At 51.6% G+C, this 16,364-nt stretch overlaps 1 protein-coding gene across 3 annotated transcripts in view; it reads right to left on the reverse strand.

Annotated features, from left to right (window-relative positions):
- The window catches only part of PKNOX1 (PBX/knotted 1 homeobox 1), a 51,591-nt gene that overhangs the window by 5,342 nt on the left and 29,885 nt on the right, over positions 1-16,364 (reverse strand). For all 3 annotated transcript variants that reach the window (XM_060010262.1, XM_060010264.1, XM_060010265.1), the window contains 5 exons: positions 13,661-13,760; positions 12,677-12,774; positions 6,624-6,752; positions 2,886-2,962; positions 567-739 (listed from right to left, as the gene is read on the reverse strand). In XM_060010262.1, the coding sequence (XP_059866245.1) occupies positions 567-739; positions 2,886-2,962; positions 6,624-6,752; positions 12,677-12,774; positions 13,661-13,760 (577 nt within the window). The remainder of the gene's footprint in view (positions 1-566; positions 740-2,885; positions 2,963-6,623; positions 6,753-12,676; positions 12,775-13,660; positions 13,761-16,364) is intronic.

Below are 16,364 nucleotides of genomic sequence, written 5' to 3' on the forward strand. Positions count from 1 at the left end.
GGGAGGGGAGCTCAGAAAATATATTTGAAGAAATAATGGCCCCAAACTTTCCCAACTGAGTAACAGTAAACTGCTGAGCGGAAAACGTAAGAGGAGAACGAGAAGGTAAGAATGCGATAATAACACAACTTATTACATTTAAAAATACACACACACAACCATCTTAAGTGTGAGGAACTCACACACACAGAAGATGCTCGTCAACTAAACACAGAAGCAGCGGCCCGTGATGAGGGGACGCGGGGCAAAGGGAAGAAGAACAGCTGGGTGAGGGCCGCAGGGACAGAAAGGGTGAAGCGCCAGGCGGTGAGCGCACGACACGTCCACTCGCTGCACCGAAGCAGGAGGGACAGAAAGAGGCGGGAGGGACCTCGGGGGACTGGCCTGGGACCCGGCTCTCCCGGGCACACCTGCACCCCTAACAAGCACCGGGACCAGCGCTCTCTCGTGGTCAGATGCAGAACGACCACTGCCTGCCCTTGGTTCACAGCCTCACACCCCCCCCAGCCCCCAGGACAGCGGCCGCCCACCGGCTGCAAGGGCACAGGCCCGGGCCCGGTCCCCACCTTCGGACACGGTCAGCTCGCTGGCGGCTGGCTGTGCGGCTCCTGAGGCGATGGAATCGGGCCAAAACCTCTGGACGGGTCTGTTCTGAGCAGTTTTCTTCTTTGTTTTTGGAGTTTCTGAGCAACTAGAATCCAACATCGGCTGCAGGATTCGTCTTCTCGCATTGATGAACCTGCGAGCAGGAAACAGGTCAAAACGGCCTTTCCGAGGTCGCCCAAGGCAGTCACAGGCCCGCCTGACGAACCACACGAGCAGGAACACGTATTCCCTGTTAGAAGCAGCACTCGGTGACGACACGCATATTATCTAAATGTCCAGAGAACAGGGCTGCTTTTAAAGTGATTCATCTGAATACAGACCAGCTCTTCCATGGGGCCTTTCCTCCACTGTAACCGACGTCTCCCTGTCGGTGAAACTGCTATTCATAATGACACTGATGATACTGTCAACGTTGTGAATGCGGCATGATTTTCTCTGAGGAAGAGGAAGGTCAAAGCAGCAAAACTACACGCCCTGCAGTCGTGACGCCCGAGGCCTTGCAGGCTGTGCGTCTCCTATCTGAGGGTCCCACCCGGCCAAGCCCTGAGTGTGGACAGATGTCTGGCTCTGAGGTTGCCTAACTTCAAAGTCCTAAGATTCAAAAACATCTACAGTTGCACTAGGACATATTCTAAAAATACAAATGACCGGGCTGGCGCCTCAGAGCTTCGTTCAGCGTCGATCTCTGGTCCCTGCAGCTGAGCGTGAGCTGGACTCCCCGGAAGCTCACCGCCGACCCCAGCGCCACCTGGGAAGGGGCACCCGCTGCTACCTTTCAATCTGTCTCTTTATCCATCTTTGTCAAAGCTGCTACGAGGCAGAGGCCTAAGCTAACGATGAGTGTTGTCCAATCTCGCTCCAAGATATAATATTTGCAAATATAAAAGGAAAGAAAGTCAGAAGAGGTAAAAATAGCTTCAAATATTAACTAAAAGACTTTAGAAAGTTTAGAATTTATAAAAGTCATGTTTTAAACTGTGATGAATTTCAAAATTAAAAGTTGAGGTCAAACCTTCTAGATAAGACAATTCTCTTAAGACAGCAGAGGAGCAACTTAGGGAAGGGCAGGGAGCCCACGAATGAGGAACAAATAGCGAGGAGAAGGCTGATTGGCGATAAACACACCAGAACATCCAGAGACGCACCTCTGCGTCTCTCATCCCTCAATCCATCCATCACTAAACCAGACACAGTCTCTACGTGGGACCGCAGGAAAATAACGGAGAACATGTTAAGACATTACAAAACTCACAGCCACACAGTACTCGAAACTTTTGAACTCCTGTTAACACTCTATCTAAAAGGTCTAACAGGAGCTGATTCAAAGGGTATGGTCTATTACGGCTAGCTAAGTAAAAAGTACTGGCCCAAGTGCAAGATACTGGAAATACCTGATGCGACGCCAAAGCACACCTCCTGCATACACAACTGCCCAAAACGGAAGAATTTATCATTTATGTTGGAACTCACCTGACCTTCAAGTTTAAATTTTAACAGTTAAAATGAAAAGATAACAATGTTTACAAGTGGTAGAATCTGTATTTCCTTTTCTTTTACGCGAGCCAATTTCATTAACCTGAAATCAATTCCTACATCTGAATAAGAAGTAAATAAAAATGAGGCCAATGACTGCAAGCAGAACGCAAGCGCACACCCACACCTCAGCGCCGCTCAGTGATGTGAGCGCCTCTTGTGTGAGGGGAACCGTCACGGTCAGGGTCCAAGTGTCCACACTGCCATGTGACACGAGAAGCAGAACAGGGTGTTTCCTAAAGAAACGCTTCCCTCTCAGGACCCTGAGGCCTCCTGTGGGGCAGGACCACCGCGCGGCCGGCCGGCCATGGGACTCCCTCCCCCAGTCACTGCTGAACAAGTGACACGGGTTTCAAAAGGTGTGAGGGGTGCGGAGGGGCCACCGGGGTGAGGGGAACGCACCTCGGCCGTCCACCGCCCAGAGGAGCTCGTCCACAGAAACGTGGTGTTTGTGAGTGGAGGCTGGGGTGAGGGGCGCTGGCTAATGCCCTGGAGAAACCCATTTCTAATCGAGGGAGGGGGATGTCGGCCAAAGGCCCTTAGTGGGGTCCCGAGCATTGAAAATTTAAGGTGAAAGTGTGTGATTTACGCTTACCTGGCTGCCCCCGATTCCAGACTCTGATAACACAGGAATGCTAGTTAAAAGAACTCATGTACTTCAACCAAAATCTACTACCTATTGGCGTGAGGCCTGCAGGCGCTCCGCCGTGCGGACGGCACCGTTTCGGAAAGCAGGGGCAGCTTACCAGTTGTTCACCTGGAGTAGCGTCAAATTTGTCTGAGCAGCAATCTGTTTTTTCTCATCTTCTGTCGGGTAGGGATGCTGAAAATAAAAAGAAGGGTCACCGTGAGCTCCAGCTTTTAAAAAGGAACTCAAGATCATCCTGGTGAAACAGAGGCACACAAACAATCGTTAGTAAAAACCGGCGTCAAGGGTGCTCGCAGCTAAAACCTAGCTTCAGTCTCATCATGTTTCCCAGAAATGCCTAAAGCAAATGAAGCCTTTCTCCCAGCAGCCCCAGAACACAGGTGTTGCAGCAGCTAGTGAAAGCCCAGGCAGAGGTGTGACGCAGACAGGAGTCCGCACACTCAAAGGCCACGGCGAGGGGAAGGGCGCGGGGCACGCAGAGGGGCTCCTGGGCTGCACCAGCTGCTGCCCTAAGCACCCGACACAATCTATGGCTTTGCATCAATGTTACAGGTGTAATTCAAGGACCATAAACCGCATCCATTTAAAGCAGATAAATGGCTGAGTTTCGACCCACAGCAAGACAGAGCGCGCAGGTCACCCCTGTACATCCTACGGAGATTCACTGATTCCTCACGGACACAGAGCTGCCGCCACCGTGATGTTACGATGAGGAAACTGAGCAGGGCAGTGCACACCCTCCCCGCATCCTGGGCCGGCTGAACAAGAGGAGGCAGGAAGCGGATGGGGCTGCTCCAGGCCGCCACATTCAGGCGACACGTTTCCGTCACGGGAAGCGCCAGCATGAGCTGACACGGATGCACGGGTGTCACCTACGGCGTCACTAGACTCGCGTGTGCGGCTGGCAGAGAACCGAACTGAGGGCTGGGGACGGGGTGTCTGCTATTTACTCTTCATTTCACGTATGACCGAAATATTTCACTCAGAAAAAGCCAGAAGTATAATAAATACAGACACACCTAGGAAATACTGCAGGTTCAGTTCCAGACCACCTCAGTAAAGAGAATATTGCGATAAAGCGAGTCACGAATTTTTGTGTTTCCAAAAATGTTATATAAAAGTTATGTTTAGGCTCTACTGTAGTCCATGAAGTGTGCAGTAACATTACATCTAATAGAACAATGTACATACCTTATTTTAAAATACTTTATTGCTAAAAAATGCTAACCATATCTGAGCCTTCTTGCAAAAGTCACATCACAGATGACTGAGCACAGATCATCATATCAAATATAATAATAATGGAAGAGTTTGAAATATTGAGAGAATTACCAAAATGTGACACAGAGATATGACGTAAGCAAACGCTGCTGGAAACAATGGCACCGATAGATGTGACCACGCAGGGCTGCCACAACCTTCAGTTTGTGAAAAACGAACATCTGAGAAGTGCAATAAAGTGCAGTACGCTTGTACCAAAATTCACAGACGAACCAGAGGAAAACACTTTCTATCTGCAGTAACAAACAACTTCTCCAAGGCCGGTTACCATCTGCCTGTAGAAACCAGTACGACATTCACTCTAAAACGTGCACGCACTGAAGGCCCTTATTTTGCACCGAGCAGGACCCCAGGGAGTGACTGGCACCGACAAAGTAAGGAGGTGGGGGTCTCTTTTGCTTTTTAAGCGAACATTCCGTGTGTCCGGAAGGGCACTATGCCTTCTGGGATATATAACCGCATTTATCTCAACAGCAGTGGTCCCACTCCTCACACTAACCCACAGTGACTCACTTTCATTCTATAGGTGAGCATCTGGCCCCAAGGGAGAGTTTATGGAAACAGAAATATTGTTCTTGTCCTTTAAAAAGCTCGTAAAATAGGGGCTTCCCTGGTGGCGCAGTGGTTGAGAGTCCGCCTGCCGATGCAGGGGACACAGGTTCATGCCCCGGTCCGGGAAGATCCCACATGCTGCGGAGCAGCTGGGCCCGTGAGCCATGGCTGCTGAGCCTGCGTGTCCGGAGCCTGTGCTCCGCAACGGGAGAGGCCACAGCAGTGAGAGGTCTGCGTACTGAGAAAAAAAAAGGCTCGTAAAATAAAAAGGGGGCAGGAAGCAAGTACACAAACCAGAAAACAAAACAAAACAAAACAAAACAAAAACCCACCAAAACAGTAGTGAGTGCTGCCTAGAGTGTCAGGAAAACTACAAGGAAAGGACAGTATTTCAGAGAAATGAGGTCAAGAAGAAGACACAGGAAATGCTTCATAGGAAAAAAAGAGGCATTTTAATTGAACCTCTGAGAAGGGTCTATTTTAGAAATGATTAAAACATTAAAGGAAACTTAACAGGAAAATAGCCAATTCCACCACTTACTTGTGTTGTAGTCCAATCACTACATTACAGACACATTTATCAGTTGTAATACTCACAATGTATTTAGAAACACGTACGTTCTACTTTTCCACTTACGTCCACGTACCTACAGCTTCCTAGTGCTTTTGGCCCTCGCTTATCGTGCTAACTCGCTGTACAACCTCCCTAACGCGCACACCAGCCCATCTCCCATCATGGCAGCAAACAGCACTGTAACATTCTGTCCCTAAACGTCTCCACTGCGCGTGACCCTCGCTAGGACCAGCTTCTAGGCGGGGTCGCACTGCCGATGACGACCGCGTTCTCCCGCGGCACGTGAGCCGCCCCCTCCGGGCCGGGGCACAGCCCGCAGAACCCAGCTCCGGGCAGAGGAAGGGGTCTCAGCAGCGACCAGGGCCAAACCCCAGGGGGACTGGAGGCAACAGCCGGGTGAGGATGGAGGCGGGCGCCCAGGCACGGACGCGGCCGCAGCCCGGGCGGGGGGCGCCCCCAGGGGCAAAGGGGCGCTGCGGAGACCCGAGGGCACCACGGCGCACGGGGTGGAGGCGGGGAGGCCGGGGCAGTGAGGACGCGGCCGCAGTGGGTGACGGCAGCGCTGACGCCCAGGCGCAGGTCCGGGCCGACCAGCTCAGCCCTCAGGAGCGGCCGGGCCGGGGCTGCGGATGGACATGTCCGCGGAAAGGGGTTTCTCCCTCCCGGCCCTCCAGACCCTCTGGACCTCCGCATCCGCCCGCACGCCGCCTGGGCCCCTCCCTCTGCCCGCACAGGCCGTACCCCAGCGGTGCGCCCACCTTCCCACCTCCATCCTACCGCGCCCCCCGGGGCCAGCCCGGTCCTTCCCAACACAGCAGCAGCGAGAAGGCTGTCACTCCTGGAAGCTACTCGCGGTCACACCCTCCCCCGAGGTCGGGGGCGTGGGGACTGGGTTCAGGCGGGGAACCAGCCAGCCTTCCCCAGAAATCGGTGGGCAAGCGTGCACCCTGAGACAGGACGGCTTCAGGGGGACGTGCCGAGGTCCAGGTGAGGAAAGGGGGCGCGCAGCCTAAGGCACACCAAGCTCCCCTTCACGGTCACGGCCACGTGCCGCCCCTCCGTCCACAAGCTCGACTCCTCATCTCCCTCCCAAATCCCACGTATCAAACCGCTACTTTCCAAGGTTTTGCCCTAGAGCACCTCTCCTCTGCCCACTTCTCTCATCAACCTCACCTCCCCGCAGGCACCCTCCACGGGCAGTTTCTCTCACGGGCGCGTACCGTTAACAGCGGCTGAACTTACTCCCTGTCACCAGCTTTTGGGTAACCCTCCCTTCTGTCCTGTGCTCGACCCATCATGGACAGTCAACAGAACACCGATTCTTAAACCCAGGCCTACCAGCCCACATAAGTCCATTTTTTCTAGAAAATAAGCCAGAAAGAAAGCATCACGGAGGTCTGGCTAGTTGCAGAGCACGTGTGTCCTCACCCCGATGTGCTGGAAGAGCCAGGACCTCATCACATTGGTGGCGTGCTTCGGCAGGACCCCCCTCTTGTTCTTAGATGAACCGTCATCTTGATGCAAGATGCTGAGATCCTGGTTTAACTGTAACTGAAGCTTTTAAACAATTGAAAAATAACGTTAGAAAGCATAGAAAATGATGACATACCCAAGTAGCTTATGAGTGCAGGTGTAGAGAATAACCAAGGATCTTACAGCTACGTCTTATTTACAGGAAAGGCATAAACACTGGGACCCCGTAGGGCTGATTTTCCGAGGATGTGGCCCCTCGCGTTGTAACCCTTTACACTCGCGTCTCAGCCGCGCAGGGGCCCCCTGTCTGGCGATGCAGGTGGGACAGGCACCGAGAAGCCCCGAGTGTCCCACCCTGCACGCAGCCGAGCCCCGCCCTCGCACACACTTGTCCTCAGCTTGTCTCCTCTGGCGACAGATGAGACAACAGCCCATTTCCTGGCCTGGAGCAGGATTCAAGCAACCGACAAGGATGGACAGGGAAGCTGGAAGGGCCACTAACTAGAGGAGCCCAGCCAGGAGAGAAAGAAACACACAAAGTGCAGACAGAGCGACCACAGAGCAGAGGGGCCAAGGCGATGACCTCTGCCCAGACGGCTCCACGGCCACTCAAGACACTGCCCCCCTCACCCTGAGAAGAGCCTGAGATACAGCCTGTTCATTCCATCTCGGAAGGAGAGGACACGTGTGTAAGTCCCCTTAGATGAGCGTCCGTCCGCTCACACAAACACGAGGAAAGAGCATCATGCCCCAGGCGTCCAGCCAGGGGCTGCAGAGATGGTGCCAGTGGCGTTCATCCCCCAGACCAGGGAGAAAACCAACACCCCGCGCTGGGGCCTCCACACAGACACATCGGGACCTCTCCACTGTGATCCATGCTTTACCTTAGAACTTCTGTGTGACCACCTAGAGGGGTGGGACAGGGAGGGTGGGAGGGAGGGAGGCTCAAGACGGAGGAGATATGGGGGTACATGTGTGCATATGGCTGATTCACTCTGTTGTACAACAGAAACTAACATAGCATTGTGAAGCAACTGCATTCCAATAAAGATGTACTAAAAAAAAAGAAAAATCAATAAATACGCATCAACTTCTGTAGGTCAGTTTCAGTATAATACAGTCATAAACATCATTTACAGGATTTGGAAGTTTATTTTGGAGAGGTATCTATTATTTGTTCTTCCTCTAGATTTACATCATTTTGGATAATTCTTTAAAAGACTGAACACCAGCATCTAAACAGACAGAATTTATGACTTAAAGGAGACATTACAACCACTAACTAAAATTTCTTAAAACCTAAGATTATTACTAAGGGCATAACTGTTTTCTGGAATGCATGTGTTTGTTCATTAAAGGACTGAACAGTATTTTTTTTTAAAGGTTGATTAAGTTTTGGCTGCGTTGGGTCTTAGTTGAGGCACGAGGGATCTTTCGTTGCAGCGCGCGGGCTTCTCTCTAGTTGTGGCGCGCAGGCTCCAGGGCACATAGGCTCTGTAGTTGTGGCGCGCAGGCTCCAGGGTGCGTGGGCTCTGTAGTTTGCGGCACACAGCCTCTCTAGTTGCGATGCGTGAGCTCAGTAGTTGTGGTGCGCAGGCTTAGTTGCCCCGCGGCATGTGGGATCTTAGTTCCCCGACCAGGGACCGGACCCGTGTCCCCTGCACTGGAAAGCGGATTCTCTACCACTGAACCGCCGGGGAAGCCCCAAGGACTGAACAGTATTAAGCAAATGCCTGTATGCTCACACTTGTGTGCAACGGGAAAAAGAATGAAAAATGGGCTTTTAAAACTAGTTCCACTAGGGCCAAAATGGAACCTGTCTGCTGCGTTTGCCTCAATTTAATACATGACCTTCTTCATGCAATGTGACATGTATTTCATTTTCAGTGTTGCTTTTTTTGTGCAGGGTTAAAACAAATGTGGACTCATGAACAGGGAAAGTGACAGCTGGCCACATGACTCGACCTCACAGATGCCACCAAGGGGGCCTGGGGAGGCCAACGAAGCCGAGGGCCTGCGGGGGGACCGGCCAACCGGCCCACCGCCCTCCAGCAAAGCTGAGCCTGCGCGTGGCAGGGGGATTTAAAGCCTAGGAAACTGGGTGAAAACCCATTTAAGGAGCAGTGGGGCCCCCATACCACTCCCCATCATTCTCTGCGGGTGACTGATCTGCCCCCAGCCCTGCAGAGACTCGGGGTCTCTTTCCCAAAGAAACAGACCAGAGGCTGAAGACCGAGCATAGCTCGAGGGTGGGAGGAGGGGCGAGGCCAGAACGAGGGTGAAGAAGATCTGCACACAAGGTGGGAGACCCCGCCCACTCCTGCCCCTGCAACTATGCTTCCGCCCCAAGCAAGAGATCAGAGTCCTGCTCCGGGGAAATGAAGGAAGAAAAGGCCGAGGGAGCGCAGAATTTGGAGGCCAGGCCACAGAGGAGCCGGCCCGCCAAAGCGCAGCACCTGACGAGCGCCAAAGAGCATTCCAGTGCCTTGTGTTTACATTTAGAAGGACAGCCAACTGCCCCCAAACACCTGAACGCCTCCGTCACAAAAAGCCAACAGCAAAGCAAATGAATGGTATGACGTGCGTGGGGGAAACAGGGCAAGTGCAGAAAGCAAAGCACGTGCCAACCATCTGTGAACCAAGGGCAGGAGAGCACAGCGGGCAAAGAGGAGCCTCAGCAGTTACAACCACACTGAAATGTAAAACCTAACAGATGCGTTGGAAGATAAACCATCCGTGAACCAAGGGCAGGAGAGCACAGTGGGCAAAGAGGAGCCTCAGAAATTACAACCACACTGAAATGTAAAACCTAACAGATGCGTTGGAAGATAAACCATCCGTGAACCAAGGGCAGGAGAGCACAGTGGGCAAAGACGAGTCTCAGAAGTTACAACCACACTGAAATGTAAAACCTAACAGATGCGTTGGAAGATAAACCATCCGTGAACCAAGGGCAGGAGAGCACAGTGGGCAAAGACGAGTCTCAGAAGTTACAACCACACTGAAATGTAAAACCTAACAGATGCGTTGGAAGATAAACCATCCGTGAACCAAGGGTAGGAGAGCACAGTGGGCAAAGAGGAGCCTCAGAAATTACAACCACACTGAAATGTAAAACCTAACAGATGCGTTGGAAGATAAAAGGCAAGTTCTCGAAAGCAGATAGAAAGTAGACAATGGGAATACAAATATAAAAATACAGAAAAATCAAGAGACTCGGTTCAGAAGGTCTAGCGTCCGATCAGTAAGGGCTCTGGAAGGAGAGAATGTGCAGGTTGGGGGCGGGGGCGGGGCTGTCACAGAGAGGTCAGGAAAATGTCCCAGCCTCAAGGACACGAGGTCCCTGGCAGTGCCCAGCGCAGCCGACAAACAAGACCCGCGCCAAAAGCTCAGGGGAAAGAGACGCATCTGACAGAGGAGAAAACACCGAAGACGGGAAAGCGGAGCCACGCTGACCTCCTCGAAGGCAGCACGGCTGCTAGGACACACTGACGGCACCCGGGGAGCCCCTTCCCGACCTGGAATCATACATGCAAACCAACTGCGTGTCAAGGATGAGACCAAGTCACTTCTAGGTTTGCTAAGTCCCAACACGAGGCACCTCCCACACATGTTTTCTCTGCAAGTTCTCGAAGGGGCCGTGAAGCCTAGAAAGTAGAAGACGTGGGCTCGCGGAGAAGGGGCTCCTCAGGGTGACGCGCCGGATGCCCGACGCACGACGCCCGGCCGAGGTGGAGACCAGGAGGCCGAGAGCCCCGAGGCCACGCGGCCCCGACCAGCTACCTGACAGGGACACTGAAAGCATGCTAGGCATCCGTGAGGATTCAGCCGCCGACGCCGTGGAAACTGTGCAGGGGTGGGTGGGGGAGAACCCAGCTGCTACCTCCCGCAGCGTGGTCACGGTTACACACGCAGCTCAGCAGAAACCAGCATTTACACGCTCATGAGGATGTTCACAATGAAAACGCATCAGCTGCACTGTGTCTACGTGGACGGCATCCTGGCCAGGGAGGGGACGGGAGAGAGCACAGCCCCCAGCAGGACAGAAAGCCCAAGCTACAGGTTGTACGGGTGAGTTAGGGGAGGGGATTTTATTTCAAACACGGAGGGAACAGCAGAAGCAATGGCCAGGAGGCCTGAAAGCGGTCACCCAAGGGGAGCGAAGGTGAGGGTGGGGGCTGCTGTGAGTCTGGTCCAGGCCTCTCAGCAACGCGGGCACAGGGCGACCTGATACCAGAGAGTCAAGCATCACTGTAAATCGCGAAAAGGAGGCGAAAACTTGTCACACGTCAGACAACAGCACAACCCCGACCCATACGAATAACGGTTTTGTACAAATAAGACTAACCCGGGAAAGGGGAGCAGGGTGGGGCGAGGAGAAATCAGTGGAGTCTCACTGCCCTGGCTACTTCTTATTTTCTCGGAAAAAAATGCTTTTAAATGAGTATGTACTGCGAGCACAACGGGGGACCCTTCTGTAGAGGTGGCGCAGCCCAGGAAGAGCGTCCGGCTCCTCCGTGTGACCGGCGCCAGGTCAGAAAACGCCCCCGTGGCCAATGCGCCCGGCGCGGGGAGGGGCCGGCCACCGCCGTGCGCGTCAGAGACAACCGCGCGCTCTCTTGACCTCCAGTTTCTAGAACACAGAAGCCGTCACTGCTGAGGGACTCACCCTAACTACCTGCAGCCCAGCAAGAACCCAGACGTCGGCCAAATGAGAAGGAAAAACGCCCGGAGTGACCACAACAGCTCTGCAGGATCACGTACCTACACACGTGGGCTCCCTGGTCACAGAAGGCCCCAGCCGGGCCCCAGCCTGTCTATTTACTCTTCTGTGAAACCCCCCGCCCGCCCTGCGCGGGGCTTGTCTCTCCAGCTCCCCAGCCCTGCCGCCCTGCAAGGGACAGACACCAGGGTTGTGACTGGGAGGGGACAAGTGCAGGGTGGGCTGCGGGGTCACTGAGGACCAGAGCAGAGGCGGCTCCTGGCCAGCAGCCTCAGGGAGCAGGGGCTCCGCGGACGTGACCCAAACTCTGCACGTCTGCTATGTAAACTGCTATGTAAATTCTTCCTTAAACAGCAGAACGAATGAGCCTCCACTGTACAAGCAAGCACTGGACTTCACAGTGTTTCCTTCCGCTAAAAACAGTTCACTGTGAGGCCAGGAAACGCTCTGAAAACCAGCTTTCTGTTTCCAGCCACTGTAAATGGAAAACTTCAGGCACGGCGGGCTGGCCAGGGATGGCGGGCCGGCGCTGGGTGGCTGGGCCTGGGGGCCACCTCGTGTCCTGGCCTCAGGTGTGCCCAGGCGGCCCCTGCCCCAGGCCCTCTCACACCTGCTTCTGATTTAAGAAAACACTGACATCCCCAACGCCGGGCCTCAAAGTGGTTAAGGAGGATGTACCAAGCATCTGTGCAGGCCAAAGACAAAGAATAACATAAAGAATGAATCAATGGTCTCAGTAAGAACTGACGGCGAAAACACTGCTTCTGATTTAAACCTAGCTAAGTGTAAAACATTAAAAAAATGTGTGTGTATATCCCTAGAACGTAGAGGGGACTGGTCTCGCGTTACCACAAAGGCACAGGGAGGGTAAGACGACCCCCAGGTCGGGGCACGTCGCGGCACTGCCAGCGCTGGCGTTCTGCCGGCCCAAGCCCACCCCCTCAGCTGGAGGCCTGGGTCGGGGTGAACGTCCGGGGGTCCGGGCAGGGTGCGTCTACGCAGCCTCCGCCCTGCTGAAGCGGAGACAACCACACAGCCCCGCGTTAGACGGGACAGCAGTGGCCCCTCGCGGGGAGGGACCTTTTCCTCCTTCCTTAGGCTTCTCTGAACTCTGCAACAATGTGGAAGATGAACCGTGAAGAAAACGCACGACACCGACATTCAGGTTAACTGGAGACCGCCCGCATGGCCTTCACGCCGAGGGGACGGCTGGAGCCCGGGCCGCCTGTGCCCCCGTCCCTGTGCTAACACACCCCCAAGCACCCCGCGGGGCCAGCTCACGGACCTGGGAGTTCTGGATCCGGATCGTGCCGGGCGACAGCGCCTGTGTCACCACCTGGCCTTGGGGAGTGACGACTGTGACCGGCTGATAGACCGTGCCCCCTAGAAAGGAACACGAAAAGCTGAATCACTCTCCAGTCCTAACGGTTATAACCGCTCTTCTCGGTGTGCTCACCGAAGAACAAAATCTGTAGCTGATGAGCTCTGAAAATCATTTCGAACGGCAGCAGCACTTGGCTGGCTGACGCTTCACTTGGGCGGTGGGGGGCGCGTGAGCCAGGGCTCCTCGTGAGACAGCACAGGGCGGGCGGCTGGGGGTGGTCTGTGAGTCCCCTGCTTCGCTCGCCTCCATTTCCTGGCACGTATTAAAGGACTTGGCCAAAGGTGTTAGATAACAAATATTTTTATTCTAGTTATTTTTTCCATCCAACGTGCTTTCATCTTCCTGCGGAGGTTTCCCTTTGTGTGATTATGGGGAGGGTTTTAGTTTACTTTCTCCCCCTCCTTCTGTGCCCATTCCATTTTCATGATGGTTCTGTATGTGCAACGTACAAGAAAAACCATCACAGGAAGAGGACGGATTCCAGAGTTCCCTGGTGCATCCGAGACAAGTAACACTAACGCTGAGGCTGCATTTCCACCTGCTTATCATCGACTTCTGACGCTGCTTAAGGTTTTCCAGGTGCTGCTAAGAGCACAATTAAAAACTATGTTATTTGAAAATTTCTGTTCGTTTTTGCTATATGTTTTCACCTCCCATATAAAACCTTTCCTGCCAATATTTTTTGAGAGGGAAACACAATTTGTATAAAATATTTGTTACTGAGAACGAACAAGAACCAGGCATTCAAGGAGCTCTAGACATTGACACTCCTGTATCGGGAACTGGCATTAATTAGAAACCACGCTGATGCACTTCTTCATTCTAATATAAAGGCCTTCTTTCTGCAAAAGCTCGAGGCAAGTGTCCCTTTTTCTGTCGTCATACCTGCCACTGTTGCCATGGTGACGCTCCCCTGCTGCAGAGCGGATGCTGGTACCACGATTCCTTGGGGGCTGAGAGTGCCTGTGATGGCGCTTTGAACCTGCTGTAAGTCATGAACACACAGCGAACGGGTTATGTTATCAGAAGACAGAAAACCCATGTTTAAAACTCCAAAACACGTGGCATAATGGCATCATCAGTAAAGGAAAGACGCTTGAGGCAAAGAGCATCATCAGAGGACAAGCCTTCGTAAGGCTTGCGTTACAGACGTATCTGGAAGCAAGAGGTGCCGAACTGACTGCGTGTTAAATGTGATCAACACTGAGGTATTAGTTTCAGCTTAGCTTCCAAAGATGATCTCTCACCTCCTCCGCATACTAAACACCCTACAGCCCTGGAGGTATAACTAGGAAGACTAAAATCACCTGATCGAGTCACACACCTTCTCCATTCAACTTGGCTCAGAGTTTTCCAAGAACCAAAGCCTCCTGGACAGGATGAGCTATTCAAAAGATGATGCCACAGGCTGGGGAGCCCCCCTGGGGGCACAGCCTGTACCTGCCCTTCCCACAGCACAGAGCACGCCGGAGCCCCCAGTGTCCACGTCTGTGGGGTGCTGGGTCTGGGCCTGGCCTACTGCAGGCTCCATGCAAGTGTCCGTAAACACCATGTCGGAGAATCTACCCATCTGAAGTCAGATGCAAATGGGCCAATGTATCCATTTCCTGTGACGGCTGGACTGGGAGCCGGCGAGGGGCGGACCTCCGCACCCGGCATCCAGCACGGGGTCTGGCACACAGCAGGCACCCAGATGCTTGAACGGTTAAACAGCCTAAGTAGAGAGCCTTCAAAGACAATTACCCTGTGGGCTATCACATCCACTTGAACGTATAAGCTTTGCTAGGTCTACGTGAAGCTTGCTACATAAACTTGGTCAGGATAAAAATTAAGCAATCCAAATCAGTATTCTAAGCTCCCACATTAAGAACCTAGAAAAAGAGGAGGCGAATGGAACCAGAGCAAGCAGAAGGAAGGAAATAAGAAAGATGAAAGCAGAAATCAATGAAACTGAAAACAGAAAACCAGAAAAATCAATGAAATAAGAGCTGCTTCTTTGCAAAGATCAATACAGTGACAAACCTCTAGTAAGACGGACAGAAAAAAAGAGAAAAAAAACAAATTACCGATATCTGGAATGAAACAGGGGAGATCACTACAGACCCTGAAGATATCAAAAGATGAAAAAGGAATACTACTGTAAACCACTCGACACACGTAAATTTGACGTCTTAGACAAAATCCAACGTGAAACAGATAATCTGAATAGCCCTTTAAGTAATAAGGAAACTGAATTAGTAATTTTAAAATTCCAAAAAAGAAATCTCCAGGTCTAGGTAGTGTCACCAGAGAATTCTACCAAGCATTTAAAGAAGAATTAACACAATTAACCAATTCTACATATTTCTTCCAGAAAACAGAAGAGGAGGGAACATTCTCCAATTCATTTTATGAAGCTTATACTATCCTGATACCAAACCTAGCCAAAGACTGTACAAAAAAAAAAATAGCTACAGACGAATATCCCTCAATATAGACACAAAAATGCTTAACAAAATTCAGGAATCTATACAAAAAGAATTACATGCCAGGGCCAAGTGGAGTTTATTTCAGGAATGCAAAGCTTGCTCAATATTCAAAAAAATCAAGTAATGTAACTCTACCACATTAACAGGTGAGAGAAGAAAAATCACATATCAATCTATGCAGGAAAGCATTTGTCAAAATTCAGCATAATAAAAACTCTCAGAAAAACAGGACTAGAAGGGAACTTCCTCAACCTGAAAAAGAGCATCTAGAAAAAAAAACAAACCTACCACTATTCCCCCGACACTGGGAAGAAGGCAAAGATGTCCCCTGAATCCCATTCCAGATAGTCCTGGATGTTCCAGCAGAGCAGTAAGGCAGGAAAAGGAAACAGAAAGTGTAGAGATCAGAAGGGACAAAACAGAACTGTCCCTATTTGCAGATGACAAGACTAAACAGGTAGAAAATCCTAAAGAATCTCCTCGGACTAATAAGGAAGTTCAGCCAGGTCCCAGGATACAAGATAAAGATACAAAAATCAACTGGATTTCTACATATTGGCATGGATTCTGAAGTTAAAAATATAATAAATTTACGATTGTGCAAAAGAGTGAAATACTTAGGTATAATTCTAAAACCACGTGTGCAGGAATTTTATGTCAAAAGCGAGAAAACACTGATGAAAGAAATCACAGAAGAGTAAATTAGTGGAGAGAGCGCCGCGACTGTGGGCTGGGAGAGTCAACACAGTAAAGGTGTCAACTCTCCCCTGGGTGGCAACTCCTGTCAAAACCTCAGGAACATTTTTTTGCAGATATAGACAAGATTATTCTAAAATTCATGTGGAAAGACTAAGGAACTAGAATAACTAAACTAATCTTGAAAAATAATAAAGTAGGAGGAATCGGTCTACCCGATTTTGAGACTTTATAGCCACAGGAATCAAGACTATATGGTCTAGATACACAGATCAATGGGACAGAACAGAGAACACAGCAACAGGGCCTACAAGTATGACCAACTAGTTTTTGACAATCGTGCAAACGCAATTCCACGGAGGAAGGACAGCCCTTTCAACAAACGGTGCTGGAGCAAATGGACGAACTTAGGCAAAAAAACCCAA

Source organism: Delphinus delphis, chromosome 4, assembly GCF_949987515.2.
Source record: "Delphinus delphis chromosome 4, mDelDel1.2, whole genome shotgun sequence".
In the NCBI taxonomy this organism is placed as follows: Eukaryota; Metazoa; Chordata; class Mammalia; order Artiodactyla; family Delphinidae; genus Delphinus; species Delphinus delphis.